General features: G+C 42.0%; 2 protein-coding genes across 3 annotated transcripts in view; both read right to left on the minus strand.

Moving 5' to 3' along the window:
• NDST3 (N-deacetylase and N-sulfotransferase 3) overlaps positions 1-10,948 on the minus strand; it is a 187,684-nt gene extending 176,736 nt beyond the window's left edge. Inside the window, exon 1 of one of the 2 annotated variants that reach the window (XM_027543736.1) lies at positions 10,764-10,948. The gene's annotated coding sequence lies outside the window, so the exon portion shown is untranslated. Of the gene's footprint in view, positions 1-10,183; positions 10,353-10,763 lie in introns of those variants that run through there. The other variant, XM_027543737.1, reaches the window with a different exon arrangement.
• LOC113894779 (translation initiation factor IF-2-like) lies at positions 10,738-11,604 on the minus strand. Its single transcript, XM_027545429.1, has 2 exons — positions 11,524-11,604; positions 10,738-11,460 (listed from the first exon to the last, which is right to left on the minus strand). Exons 1-2 carry the CDS (start codon positions 11,602-11,604, stop codon positions 10,738-10,740), a joined length of 804 nt encoding a protein of 267 aa, XP_027401230.1.
• Positions 11,605-13,665: the final 2,061 nt, after the last annotated feature.

Raw genomic sequence — 13,665 nt, forward strand, 5'->3', positions numbered from 1 at the left:
CTGGAGCTCTGTAAGAACCGAGAGGGCTGGGAAGGGCTGGGAGGTGAGAGGGAAGTGAAAGAGGGGTGCCTATGGTTGATTCATGTGGATGAATGGCAGAGGCCAACACAATATTGTGAAGTAATTTTACTTCAATTAAAAATAAAAAAGTTTGGGAAAAGAAAGAACATTCTGGCTCTAAAATTCTGTGATATTCACCTGTGAAATAATCTATGAGGAATATTCTGAGTAATATGTTTATCTTTATGAATAATATAATATTCTGTAATTGCAGAATACTTATAGGATAAATATCTTACTTATCCTACAAATTATATATCATACTTTATTCATTCAAATATTTAGGGAAACTATATCATTCATTCAAGTAATTATGAGATAACTCTCTTTTTATTTCAAATATAAGTCATCAGCAGAATGAATTTCTTTAAAGGGTCCCAAATTATAAGGTAGAGACAGTAACTTGAACGCAAACAGTAATGTGTGGATTGTTGATTAGAGACAAATGTCTGTCACAGGATGAGAGGAAAAAAGACACCACGGCAAGTGGGGGTGTCTGCAGTGTGGGGAGGGGTTGGATTTGGGCAGAGGCTTGAGGGATGAGGGTAAATGAATAGGCATTTGAGACAGAGGGGATTTTACAGAGGAGGAATGAGTACAGTATTGGGCAAGGGACACTGAAGAGTTGAAGGAAAGAGTAAGGAAGACCTAAAAAGTAAATCGTATAAATACGGGTAACTCAGATCATAGAGATTAGATAACATAGAAGTTTATTGTCAAGAAAGCCTTGTAGGCATTAAAATTTTCCTGATTTGGGAAATAAAATGAATTAATCAAGAATGTAGACGATATCACAGGGCAGTGTGAGAGCAACTCTGGCAAGCCAGCGCAGGCTCATTTCTTACAGTCCAAGCACAAACTGTTTAGTGATCACAGAGCAGACAGAACACGGGCATGGATGAGTTTGAGGGACAGCTGCAAAGAAAGGAGGTGCTGAACTTCATATGTCACCGAAGGTCTATGGGACACCACCCTTGGCCAAGAGAAATGCCATTAAGGGATCTGACATGTTCCAAAAGAAATCCTACTCTTTTAAACATTTCCCCACAGGTTTAGATGTAATACAAGCAAATCAAAATTACCAGGACAACAGAGTTTTCATTGTAACTGTAGCTATTTCATTTTGAAAAGTAATTGCACTTTTAAAGTTAGGTACATGTTTATGAATAATACAATAGTCTGTGGTACAATAGCAGGATATAAAATCTCACATCTCTCTAGGCCCCTGTTTTAGTTCTAGCTGTGAAGTGCTTCTGAGTGGATACAAAACCTGTTCTCACTTTTTGCAGTTCAGACAGCAGTGTCTCCTAGCTTGTTCCTATTGTCAGAAGTGAAAGGCATGTAATTCACAAAATTCTTACCTGTGATGAGACAGGGTGGTGAGCTGTATTTTCTCTCACTGTGTAGGGTAGTTACGAGAAATCTATCAAAGCTGCCTCCTCCATTAGCAGGCATAAAATACTGAAAAACGTGTGAAACAACAGCCAACTCTGTGTTGCACATAATGAGTAGGGATTTGTGTACAGACTACGTCTACTACAAGTTTCAGAAGAAAGAGCAAGAGAGAAGAATGAAGCTTAGGAGAGTCAGTGGTACTTTCTAAGAGACATGGTGCTTGAGGGGGGCCTAGCATGATGGGCAGGATCTGGGTATAAGGATGTGGCGTACATGCCCGGCATAGAAACCTGGCAAGGATGAAATGCAATGATTACAGTGCATTTATCTGAGGATCAGTCTAAACTAATCATAACGCACTATGTATTGGACTGAAAATGGAAATAATGTTTCACTGAAAAAGTGCTGCAGATTAAAATGACTGTGAACACAAAAGCGTCGACTGGGAAACAGCATTGGATGTATCTGGACAGAAGAGAGACAATAAAAATAGGGTTTACAGATGATTAGTGTAGCAGTGACACCCAGAATGGACAAAGAACAATAATACGAACAGAGAGAGTACGCGCTGCATTGCACAGAGTGAAGAAGTAGGTGGAATCAGGACAGTCCCAGCAAAGACGCTGCTGCACAAGCCAGGGAGGGGTGGTCTGCATCCAGACAAAGGTGGTTATCAGAGAGGATGACAACAAAGAGGGGCCCAGGAGGAAAAGAGAAATGGACGTGATTACTGGTGGGGGCGGGCGTAGGCAGGCTTGGGGACTAGGAGAATGACAGTGCCGGTAATGAAAGCACCATGGCACAGAGTGGAAACTGGCGTGAGCTACTGCTGGACACTTAGGGTTCAAGTAGGTGACCAAATGATGCGTGAGGCGATAGCAAAATCACAGTCTTCTACAAAATAGTTGGATGCTGACAAACAAGAAAGTCGAGGAAATTGACTAGGGTCAAAATTGGTAGGTTGTGGGCAAATCTCGATATGGTGCACAAATTCAGTTCTTCAGGAAACTCTTTCCGACCAAGTCCACTCCTCTCCCCTTTAGGCCAGGTCCCCAGATTTTATACTCTAATTATAATCACTTTTCCTTTAAGGCCTCTACCAAAGGCTTACTATTATTAGCAACATGATTTGTTTAAGGTCTCACTGCTTTTTCAGACTGAAATTTCCAAGGGTAGGTTTCATGTTATTCCCAGTGATCTTTTAAACAAGACATGGCATAAAAACATTTTGAAAGGTCAGGAAGATCAACAAGGCAAACGCTTCAGTATAGTGACGACTGTGTTCCTGAAGTGCTCTCACAAAAATATATTAGAAAGTACAGACTCTGCATGGTCTGAAGGGCTCTCTAAATGACTGAAGAACAGGCACATGAGCTTGTGGGTCAAGAGAGTTTCCATGGACACCACTGACTTAAAGCACAGAGCTGACAGCGATGGTTGAACTTGGCTACCTATCTGACCATGATAAGGAATATGCTGAATGACCAAGAAACTGTATATGAAACTGAGAATATCAACAAGCCATTTAGGCAGGCAAAGTTTTGGAACAGTCACAACAGATAACAGGAAGTTACAAGGTTGGGCTGGTTATAAGCATCACCACCTCATTAGGATATCCTATAGGGCACACTGAAGCAAATCCCATCTGTGGGCAGGGAGGATGCCAGCAACAGCAGCTCAGCTAACATTAATGAACACTTACTAGGAGCAACATAGTCTGAGGCCCTTTAAAGGCTAAGCAGCCTGCCCAAGGTACAACAGCCTGCAGTAGCTGAACTGATTTAGAACCTGACAGCCCACATTCAAGATATCATTCACCTGGGAAGGCAACTGCAAACACGTCCCTTTCATGCTAGGAACATATAGGAAGTGGATATCAGACAGCTCTTCCCTTTAGATGCTGCAGTTTCCTCGCTAAAAGTGAGATACTTGTGGTACCTACTTAACAGGGTTTTTTTTTTCACATGCACTAATTAGTCATTTTATTCTTTTTAAAATTATTTTAATTGGAGGATGATTACAATATTGTGATGGTTTTGATGAGGATTATGAAATAAAAGTGTAAAAGTCTCTTAGAAAATTATCTGGCACAGAGAATGAATATCCTAAATGTTACCTGTGGTGGTGATGATGATGATATAAATAACATAATAAATGAGAGAAATATCCTGAAGATGACCAATAAAAATGTACTAAGAGTTTATAAAAGGATAGCTACAAACATGTTAGTATAAGCAGCGCGGTGGGAGGTACGGAAAGTCCACTTTTGATGCAGGAATCTAAAGTCAGATGGGTCTCAGAGCAGAGGAAGAAGCCCCCAAAGAGACATGATCAGCACTGTATCCACCCTTGGGCTTCTAATTCCTCCCCCTTCTCCCAGATGAGCTCATACACCCCCTGGCTTTCATTACCAACGATGCTCCCCCAAATTGCAAGTGTTTATTTGGAATTCAAACCTCTTTCCTCTGAGCTCCAGCATTTCAAATTGAACTACTGACTTGGTATAATAACAATTTCCAGTAACCATGCCCTTTCTAACGACAGTCCAGCCACTCCTTGGCTCCACTGGAACTGTGTCACAAGCAAGCCCAACCTGTCCGTAACCAAACTTGCGACCCACCCTCTAAACCTGTCTCCATCTTCCTGCAGCCATCTGGTGGCTCCTCTCAACACCTTCTTTTCCCGCACTCCTGCCTATCGAAATAGACCCAAGTGCTCTCATTTCCAGCTTCCAAAACTCTCAGATGCAACGTCCTTCTCTCTTTCCCGGCAGGGTGCCTCTCACTTGAACCACCTCAACAACTAGCCCTACTAGAAACCCTCTCAGCTCCCTCTCTACTTTTCTCAATCCAGCATCAAAGTACAACTCTGATTTCCTTCCCAGCTGAAAATCCAGTGATGGCCACCCATCTCACTTGCTGATGAAAACTCAAATTCCTGTACATATCCCGCAAGACTGGAGGCATGCTCCCTTCTGCCTCTGACATCTCAGGCCTGATTCAGGCCTGATTCTATGGATTACTCTTATGCTCGGGCAGGAGCTGGGCCTGAAACTCTTTTCTGACCTAGGATGCTCTCACATGCTGTTTTCTTTGTCTGGAAGTTTGTTCCACTCTTCTCATTTTACTTCATTCTCCAAATCCTATGGCTCTATGCATAAATGTCCCAGCCTCGCAGAAACTTCCCTGCTTCCCTGATCTGCCAGGTCCCCGGAACACACTCTCACATCACTATCTACTTGTGCTCTGCAGCACGTTCCAGTGATAATTAGTCGTGGGATTTTTTGGGTAATATTTCTTCACAGTTTGGAAACAGCTGGAAGCACCTGTCCTGTTCACTTCTATACTCTTAATATCAACACAGTGCCAGAAGTGACCACATCCCACTGAATACGTGACAAATGGGCGAAAAAGAGCCTCTACTAAATTTTACAAATGGTAGCTGCAGTCACAAACTAGGGCAGTCATGAAGTAAAACCTTCTCCCATGAATGGATACCTGGATCAGTCACACTGGCCTCCAACAGTCAGGATGATAATACAAATACTGTCAATGGCAGTGACCACCTTGACCACAGCCATAAATCAAACATATCCAGAACGTACCTTTTACTGACTGAATACCCATTTTTCCCTCTTCTGATAGTTCTCAGAATTCAGAGTGGTTAGAGTTCTTTTGCAATTCATCTGTTTTTAAAAAGGAAAACATCTGTTTTTCACCATGGGAACATCAGCCAGCCATTATTTAATTATCTACCATTAATGAAAGACAGAGGGAACAATTATTTTTTGGGAATCACAGGCCATTCTACATACATAGTGAAGAACTGACTACATACAAACCTACACTTTGCAAAACATGGTAAAATCTGCAGGGGAAAGCACCTACTTGTCCCTGTAACCTATCTTTTTTCTTCCATTCTCTCCCACCATCATTCCAAAGTAAAAATCAATTTCTAAATGAAATAGAATCATGTTGGCAGCATAAGGAATGTGAAAAAAAAGATTGCCATCTGGAAAATGAGTATTAATAACTAAAGAACTTCAGGTTCTAACATAAATGAAAGATATTTAAAAGATCTTGACAGTATTCCTCTTTCACAAAATTAACCATATTTTATAGTATTGAAAAATGCATTGAGAGGCCTCAAATACACTGCATGGATTTGCTAAAAGTAATTTTAGCAATATTAAAGATTGACAAAGAACATGCTTTTGTCTGAGAAAGAATGTGTGAAATTGTGTCATATTTATTGAACCCTGCTGTGGTAGGCAAGTAATTTGCTGATTTGCATGGACTACAACCAAGAATATACTCTTGTCTCTAGAACTGGGCTTTTCTTTTTTTTTTAAAGCTGGATGGGAGAAGAGCTGCACTGATGGGGGTATTAGCTTTGTTTAATACATTAGATGGAAAATGACTTTCTACTGCAACTTTCCCTCCTTTGTACTTAGAAATTATGAAGGAAGGAATCCATTTGTTCACTTCCCCCAGTGGTGTGCCAAACAGTGAGGCAAGAGAAGAAAACTCTCCCAGTGCTGCTTGCTGTTTCTGCCTCTGTGACTTACGGGCGATCATGTCTGCCTCTGACTTCTTAAATTCAGCTAGAATGTATGTATCAATGCACGCCTAACAGCGGGGCACTGTGCCTGCTGCCAGTGCAGCCTTCAGCACAGACTCTAACCTGTGCTGCTTTATCCTTCTCCAGAGACATGGGGACAGAAGATGTTAACCCAGTCTCTCACTGTTTGCCTGGACTGGAAGATGTAAAGTTACAGATCAGTTTTTGGCTGGGTTTGAGGGCAGGTTACATGAAGCTGAGAGGCAGAGGCAGTCAATCTGCATAGAGAGGATAAAAAAGAGCAGAGAGGAGCAATAAAAAATATGATAGGGAGTCCTGAGGAGGTCTGAGGTCCTGGTTCTCTTACTCACTACCCTGTGGATGCATCAATGAAGAGGTAAGATAAATTACTCCTCTGTTGTCATGGGCAGCTTTCAGAACAAGTGAAACTCAACCCACTTGGAATAGCAAGAGAGGAGAAAGAAATCACCTAAACTAAATACAGCTCATTAAGGAAGGCATCACATGTAATGGTCCTGGGAACTGCTTTAAGCCTGGCACAAAAGTAGGTGCAGAGTAAATTTTTCTTGAATAAATGAATGATCATTTCATACATAAGGGGAGAGGTGGTAGAAATGACTGGAGTGGTACATGAGTTTCCTGTGTTATATCAAGAGGTGTATCAAGCACAAATATTTGAAGCCTATGGAGAGAAAATGTAATTTAGTTGTTAAGGGCATGTGCATTGGAATCAGAGTCAAACTGAATCCCGGCTTTACCACTTGCCAGGGATGCAATATTTGACAGGTAGATAACCTCTCAGTGCCTCAATTTCCTCATCTGTGAAGTGGAAATAATTACAGTATCTACCTCACATAATCTTTGTGAAGATTACATGAGCTAAAAATTAATATATAAACTGCTTAAATGGTGCCTGGTACAGGTGTCCATCCTATGAATGTTGGCTGTTATTTATTTACGATTTTTTGATGTGGACCATTTTTCTAAAAGTCTTTATTGAATTTGTCACAGTATTGCTTCTGTTTTTAGGGTTTGGTTTTTTGGCCCCTGAGCATGTGGTATCTCAGGTCCATGACCAGGGACTGAATCTGTACATCCTGACTTGATGGAGAAGTCCTAACCACAGGACCACCTGGGCAGTCCTAGCTGCTATTATTATAACCTAGTTGTTATTCCAATAACACATCTACTACTAAAATTCTAGATAGTAGCACTTAAGTTTAGTTTTGCATTATTCTTTAATTTTTTTCACGTCTCATTGTCCAGTCCTCCAGAATAACTTCCACAGTGTTGGGCAATACAGAGGACAGGAAGGGATCTCTGAGACCCTTATTTTCCAGGTGAGGGACAGAGGCCCAGAGCCAGCAAAGGAGTTGTCCAAGACTAGAGCTCTCATGGCAGAACCCAGCCTACAAGCCAGATCTAGCTTCAGGTTATTCTCAAACGCTGCAATCAGAGAAGATTTAAAAGGGAAATGTATGTAAAATGGAAACCCATCAGTGAGATGCTGAAAGGTTTTAGTACAGAACTCTACTACCTGACTTTTTCACAACAGGTGGTGAAGAGTTGGGCTTCCCTTGTGGCTCAGCTGGTAAAGAATCTGCCTGCAATGTGGGAGACCTGGGTTTGATCCCTGGGTTGGGAAGATCCCCTGGAGAAGGGAAAGTCTACCCACTCCAGTATTCTGGTCTGGAGAATTCCATGGACTGTACAGCCCATGGGGTCATAAAGAGTCGGACACAACTGAGCAACTTTCTCATACACAAGCGAAGAGTTACATCTCTCAGTAATTTGCAGGAGTTTTTGTGAAATAATTTATTATATATAATAATTGCAGAAAAGTAATTACAGAAGGGCTTGACATTCTCCTAGTTATACAACTTACATGAAATTGATGAGCAATGTTTAACGCAATATGAAGGGATAAATCACCCACTGTGACATCCCAGAGCTGAGAATATGGTTTTTATTAAAAGCAAACAAGCAGCCAAATAAACCAACTGGTTTTCTAAAACCAATTCTTTGGGTATTCTAAGAGAATCTTCCGTTATAAAACAGTTTTAAGCGTTCAGACTAGTTATCACCATAATGCAGGCCGTTACTGTAGTGGCCTGGTAGCGTCCTCTAATCTGGACAGCTGCTCAGAGTTCATGCATTTCATTGTAGATGCTCGTCTCCAATAGTCACAGCACAGGACAGGCAGACTTCCACTATCTTTTCTCTGCTGTCTAAACTGTTGAGCAATTAGAAACCCAAGGCATTCATTTAGCTGAGAATAGTGTTTTTATTACCAATTCTAATTCCCTGTTTTTGTAGCACAAACAACAAAGTATTTTATAGCTCAGATTTTATTTAGATTTAAAAGTTGCCATTAATCACCGAAGAGCAATTGAGACTCAACCAGGATTCAATGAAGTCATAGAAGATTCTCCGAATTAAATGAAAATTTTGTAATTTCTTTTGTTATAAAATTCTTAACTGACAAATCAGCCTTTGAATATAAAGATTCTAGCTCATAATAACTTCTTCAACAAAATATATACTGTTCAGAAAAAAAGAACCTCAAATGCCTGGTTATCTCTTCCACTGTTTTTTGTTTTTTTTTTTTTAACAAATCTTTCAGTCACAGCACAAATAAGTCTAACATTTGCTGTAATCTTCAGAGACAATACTGTTCTCAAGGAAATGTATTAAAAGCGAAGGGAAGGAAAGGGAAAGGGTTAGTCGCTCAGTCATGTCTGACTCTTTGAGACCCCATGAACTACTGTAGCCCATCAGGCTCCTCTGTCCATGGGGTTCTCCAGGCAAGAATACTGGGTATGCTATAACTCAACTACACTGAACTATAACAAATCTCTCTAGAAAGAGATAAAAGTTTTGTTTCATCTAGAATAGCTTATTAACATGAGAATCTTTATTCTAAAGACTATGAAGAAAATTAACTCATGTGACCAGTTTAATATCAATATTTGCTTATACAAAAAAAGAAACCTCTGTTTTACCATCAAGACCATAAAGAAAAACAATAAAAATATCAGAGAAATGGCAGATATTGTCTGTGTTAACAGGAGAAAGAAAAGGAGAAAAGCTTCTGTTAAGGCAAGACTCCTGATATGTTCAGTACTATTTTCCAAAAGAATGTCTTTCAAATTTATTTTTGAAATCTCCTTCTCAAGTTTAATATTAATAGGGATCTATGGCTGAAGAAAAAGGAAAAATTTGTCCTTTAGCTGAGTATCAGATGTTTGGGAGTTTCTCTTCCACATCATTCTGCTCTCTTGTGGTGAACAGCATTGTTCAATAGTTTATAACATATTTTCTAAGAAAAATAAAAAGTGGATTTGAGATCCGTTTCACATGTGTCTTAAGATTTGATTTGTATTTTAATATCAAGATGTAGCTGTTTACATCACTTAGGAGTGATTTCCTTAAAACTGTTCCAGATTACATATGTTGCTACAACCAATATGTTTATAGAGAATATGGATAAATTTCAACTTTAAATGAGTTTGAGGCTTAAGTAGTTTCCAGATATTAGAAGAACTAGTTAGAAGATCATCTAGGTAAACCCCTTAAAAAAATCTTAGTTCTTTTATAAAAAAATGTAGATATATTAAATGGACTATATATGTATTTTCTTTTAATTTTAAACTTCTGCATTCAATACTTAGGGTATTTCTTACCAGTTGCACTTAATGTTATTAACTGTATAATTTTAAATGATATTTATAAAATGAATTGCATTAAATAGAAAGATTTGTTGAGGATCATTACTATATAGATAGGTAGTTACAGTTTAAATCTCCAATGTTGCTTACAAATTTCTAGTCCAACAAGCAACAGACATATGTTCTGTTTAACAAATCTTCTGAAGAATAATTACAAGTTGTTGGTGGAAATCTGAAACAACTGTAAGAGATCATTGCCTTAATACTTTAATTTTATAAAAGAGAAGCTTTAAAATTAAGCCAGGGTAAGACATTTCTTTGTTTCACTCATTTTAATTAAATGCTCTATTTCTTCTATAAGGATAAAATTAGGCACATGTTCAATCCTGAAATTTTTAGCTCGATTGTAAACAAAGTTGCTACTCCTACATTTATGAGTTATCCATTAAAGTATAGTATAAATAAATAGATACACTTACCTGGTATTAAAACGGAAAGAGCTGCAAACGTTTCAGAAAGTTTCGATAGATAGAAAAGAAACTGAAACAGCAGTATCCACTACCACTGGCTCAGGCTTTTTGGCTTTACAAGTGGCAGATACTACCAGTCCAGGCCCCGTACCCTTGTTATGTAACATCTCATTAATATTAGCCATCAAACTGCTACCAAGCTGCTGAGGCACTAGAGGGCAAGAGTGTCACATGCAAGACCGGTCGCCAAGGGACAGGTTTTGGTACCACTTGGGGAAGACAGATGCTAAAGAAGCTGATAAATAACACGATGCCTGAAAGCAGCAGCGAACTAGAAATGTTTCTCAAATATTTTAAATGTCAATTTTCTGTCCAGCTGAAGAGTTAACAGGTTAATAAATAAGTATAAGCAAATAACCACACCATGCAAAACTTTCGGGATTGTATTTAAAAACCTCCAGTCATCCAGGAAGCTACCTTTCTTTTCTTTGTCTAAATAAACTTATTTTTAACAGGCGAGGAAAGGTCGATTAAATAAAACGAGTGGCAGTCTCAGGACCCCTTTAAACCGCGAGAAACTTGTCCTGACCGTGCGCGCCGCCTCTGGAGTCCGCGTTCCAAGTCTCCGGGGGCGGGTGTCTGGGCGAGGACTGCCGGGTCCCTGGCGGTTCCCTCGGGCTGCGGGCGTCCGCGGGATGCTGCTTCCCGGGTCCTCGGCCTCCGCGGGTCGCGGCCGCCCCGCCGTTCGGGCGGCGCTCGGGGGCGACGCGGTGCCGGGAGTCGGGCGGGGCGGCGCGCGGGCGGCCCCTCCCCTCGCGCGCCCGGGTCCGGGAGCGCGGGCGGCACCGGGCGGGAGCGGCCGCGGGGCTAGAGCGGCGGGCGCGCCGGGGACTCGTGCGCTCGCTCCGACGCGCTCCGCGGCCCCGGGACCCGCCCGGCCGCGCCGCCGCCGCCCTCACACTGCCTCCCGGCTCCCGGCCCGCGCGCGCCCGCCCGCCCGGGGAAGGGGAGGAGACGGGAGCCGGGGGGCTGGAGGCGGTTGCATCCGCCCGCCTTGTGCCCGTGTCTGCTGCGCCCGTGTCTGTTCCGCCCGGCTGCCTGCCCAGCCCTCGGCCTGGGGACCCTGGGTGTCCCGCCCCGGTCGGCCGGCTCCGACGGCCACTGCGGGCAGGTTGGTAGCGGTCGCCAAGGAGAAGGGTTGGGCCGTGTGTGGGAAGTGGGTGTGAGTTCCAGAGGCGGTGCGGGGAAGGTGCGGCGCACCCTCGTCGTCCAGTCTGGTCGCGCTCCTGCCAGTGACGCTGAACCTAACAGCGCTGCGGGCGGCTTCGAGGTTGTAAGCTGGTAATTGCCTCGACTTGCCGGCTTTCTAAAGGCCACGTGCTGTGTTCCAGCTCTTGAAGACAGATGAAGGCCAACAACTGGAGCGACATTTTGAGCCTCAATTGAACGACTTTTTCCCTTTTTAATTTCTGTTTTGATCCACTGAGTGGGTTGCCATGCCCTTCTCCAGGGGCTTGGTCCACTGACAACAGCATATGTGAAAGTTTTAGGAAGTGGTGGAAGTGGACCTACTAAAGATATACGTTGTACTGGATTTTTATGGTTTTGCCTCTAGCCACGCATTCCTCCTCCTGGAAACAGTACGTACCCTCGTTTACTTTGGAGGATCGAGCCAGCGCCCCTCAGCCTGTTTGATTCAGGTGATGTCAACCACTCAGTGGGTGACCCACGACTCTCGTGTGGCCACTGGAAGCTTTATGTCCTCCTAGTAGCTAGGATTGGTTTACAGAGAAGTATGTGACCAAGTCTGGCCAATCAGAGACAAAAAAGCACCGTTCGGGGACATTTTGCCCCCTTAACGAAGGGACTCCCTTCTGTTGGACTTAGCAGAGTGAGTTGTGAGCTTAGAGCTTTTTTGTGTCATCATGTGAAGTCTGGGAATGCAGATAATACTCAGCGAGGCGTGCCTGGGAGCTGGAGGAAAGTTAAATCTAGATGGGGATAATTGAGCTCTGAACCCAGATGAAAAAAGCTTCTAACTCTGGATGTTTTCAAATATGAATCACCAAATTCAGTTTTGTCTTAAGGCAGCTTGAGCTGAAATTTCTGCTGGGTGAATATGAAAGAGACCCAAAATGATACAGAAATTAAACATTTTGGTAGATTACTAATGGGGGCAATTGGATATTGTACGGCAGGACTTTTGATTAGATCCTAATGTGGAAATCTTAAAAAGCCTGAAGGATTTTGCTCTTTTGATGAAGAGGTTACAGAAGTAACTGAACCAATTACTCCTTCTGGAAGCCCCAAATGATGTCAAAATGGTAGAATTATTTCACCAGACAACAAGTGTTAAATTGGTTTTACTTATTTATTTATTTTATTATGGTCCCCCCACCAACCCCACCCCACCCCCAGAGTCTTGTGCCTTTCAGAAATTTTAAGATTCTACACTTTTTTTTTTTTTCATACTTCTTTTCCAAACAGCTTCTTCTCTCATTCAGGCATCTTTACAGTCTTCATTTCAATGATTTAAAAAAAAAGAAGAAATTATTGCACATCTACTAAATGGTCCTGGAAATACAATACTATTTTAATAAAAGCAGGAACGTTCCCTGCACTTCTGTTACTTGTTATGTATTGATATAAGGATAGGAAGTCAAATAATGCACTTAGTATTTCTATGACTGTATTTTGAGGCTTTCTTCAGCTAGGTGTGCTGGAGGCACAAATTTTCTGGTGCTTGGGAAGAATTGCTCCCTTCACCATTGACTGCTACCCTAGCCATCTATCTGGAAGTACAGACATCTTAGAAAATGTGAAAGTGTTAGGCACTCGGTTGTGTCCAGCTCTTTGCTACCCCATGGACTGTAGCTGTCAGGCTCCTCTGTCCATTGAAATTCTCTAGGCAATAATGCTGGAGTGGGTTGTCCTTTCCTTCTCCAGGGGATCTTCTGGGATTTTTTTATATGAGATAGACACATCTTACAGCTCTATTCTACCAGTTCCTATCTGTGCACATGTGAAATTTCAGTCAGTGTAATAGCAGATTGGTAAGTTGCCTCTATTTCCTTACTCTTTACATGCCCAGCAGAAGGTAAAGTGGCGACAGATAACACTGTCAACCATTGTTCCCTCTAGCCCTTCTTCCTGTCATCTTTCCTTAAGTGAGAAATATTAAAGCCAGGGAATAATTTTTCCTCTGAAGAGATTCCAAATTGTGGAACACTTATCGTAGACAGCAAAGAACCTGTGGCAGTGGCTGAGGCAGAGGTGGAGAAGGTGGTCTGGTCCAATGCCTCACGTTTGCAAAGCACTGGTATAATTTAGTATAATCTCTAAATGAGTTCGGAGAAGGCGATGGCACCCCACTCCAGTACTCTTGCCTGGAAAATCCCATGGATGGAGGAGCCTGGTAGGCTGCAGTCCACGGGGTCGCTAAGAGTCAGATACGCCTGAGCGACTTCACTTGCACTTTTCACTTTCATGCA

Source organism: Bos indicus x Bos taurus, chromosome 6 (assembly GCF_003369695.1).
Source record: "Bos indicus x Bos taurus breed Angus x Brahman F1 hybrid chromosome 6, Bos_hybrid_MaternalHap_v2.0, whole genome shotgun sequence".
In the NCBI taxonomy this organism is placed as follows: domain Eukaryota; kingdom Metazoa; phylum Chordata; class Mammalia; order Artiodactyla; family Bovidae; genus Bos; species Bos indicus x Bos taurus.

What these genes read in the sequence shown, in the direction of transcription:
- LOC113894779 (XM_027545429.1), bottom strand. Translation starts at nt 11,604, where the DNA reads ATGTCGCTCCAGTTGTTGGCCTTCATCTGTCTTCAAGAGCTGGAACAC. An exon ending in TAGAAAGCCGGCAAGTCGAG is followed by an intron (nt 11,461 to 11,523) that starts GCAATTACCAGC and finishes CGTCACTGGCAG; the next exon opens with GAGCGCGACCAGACTGGACG.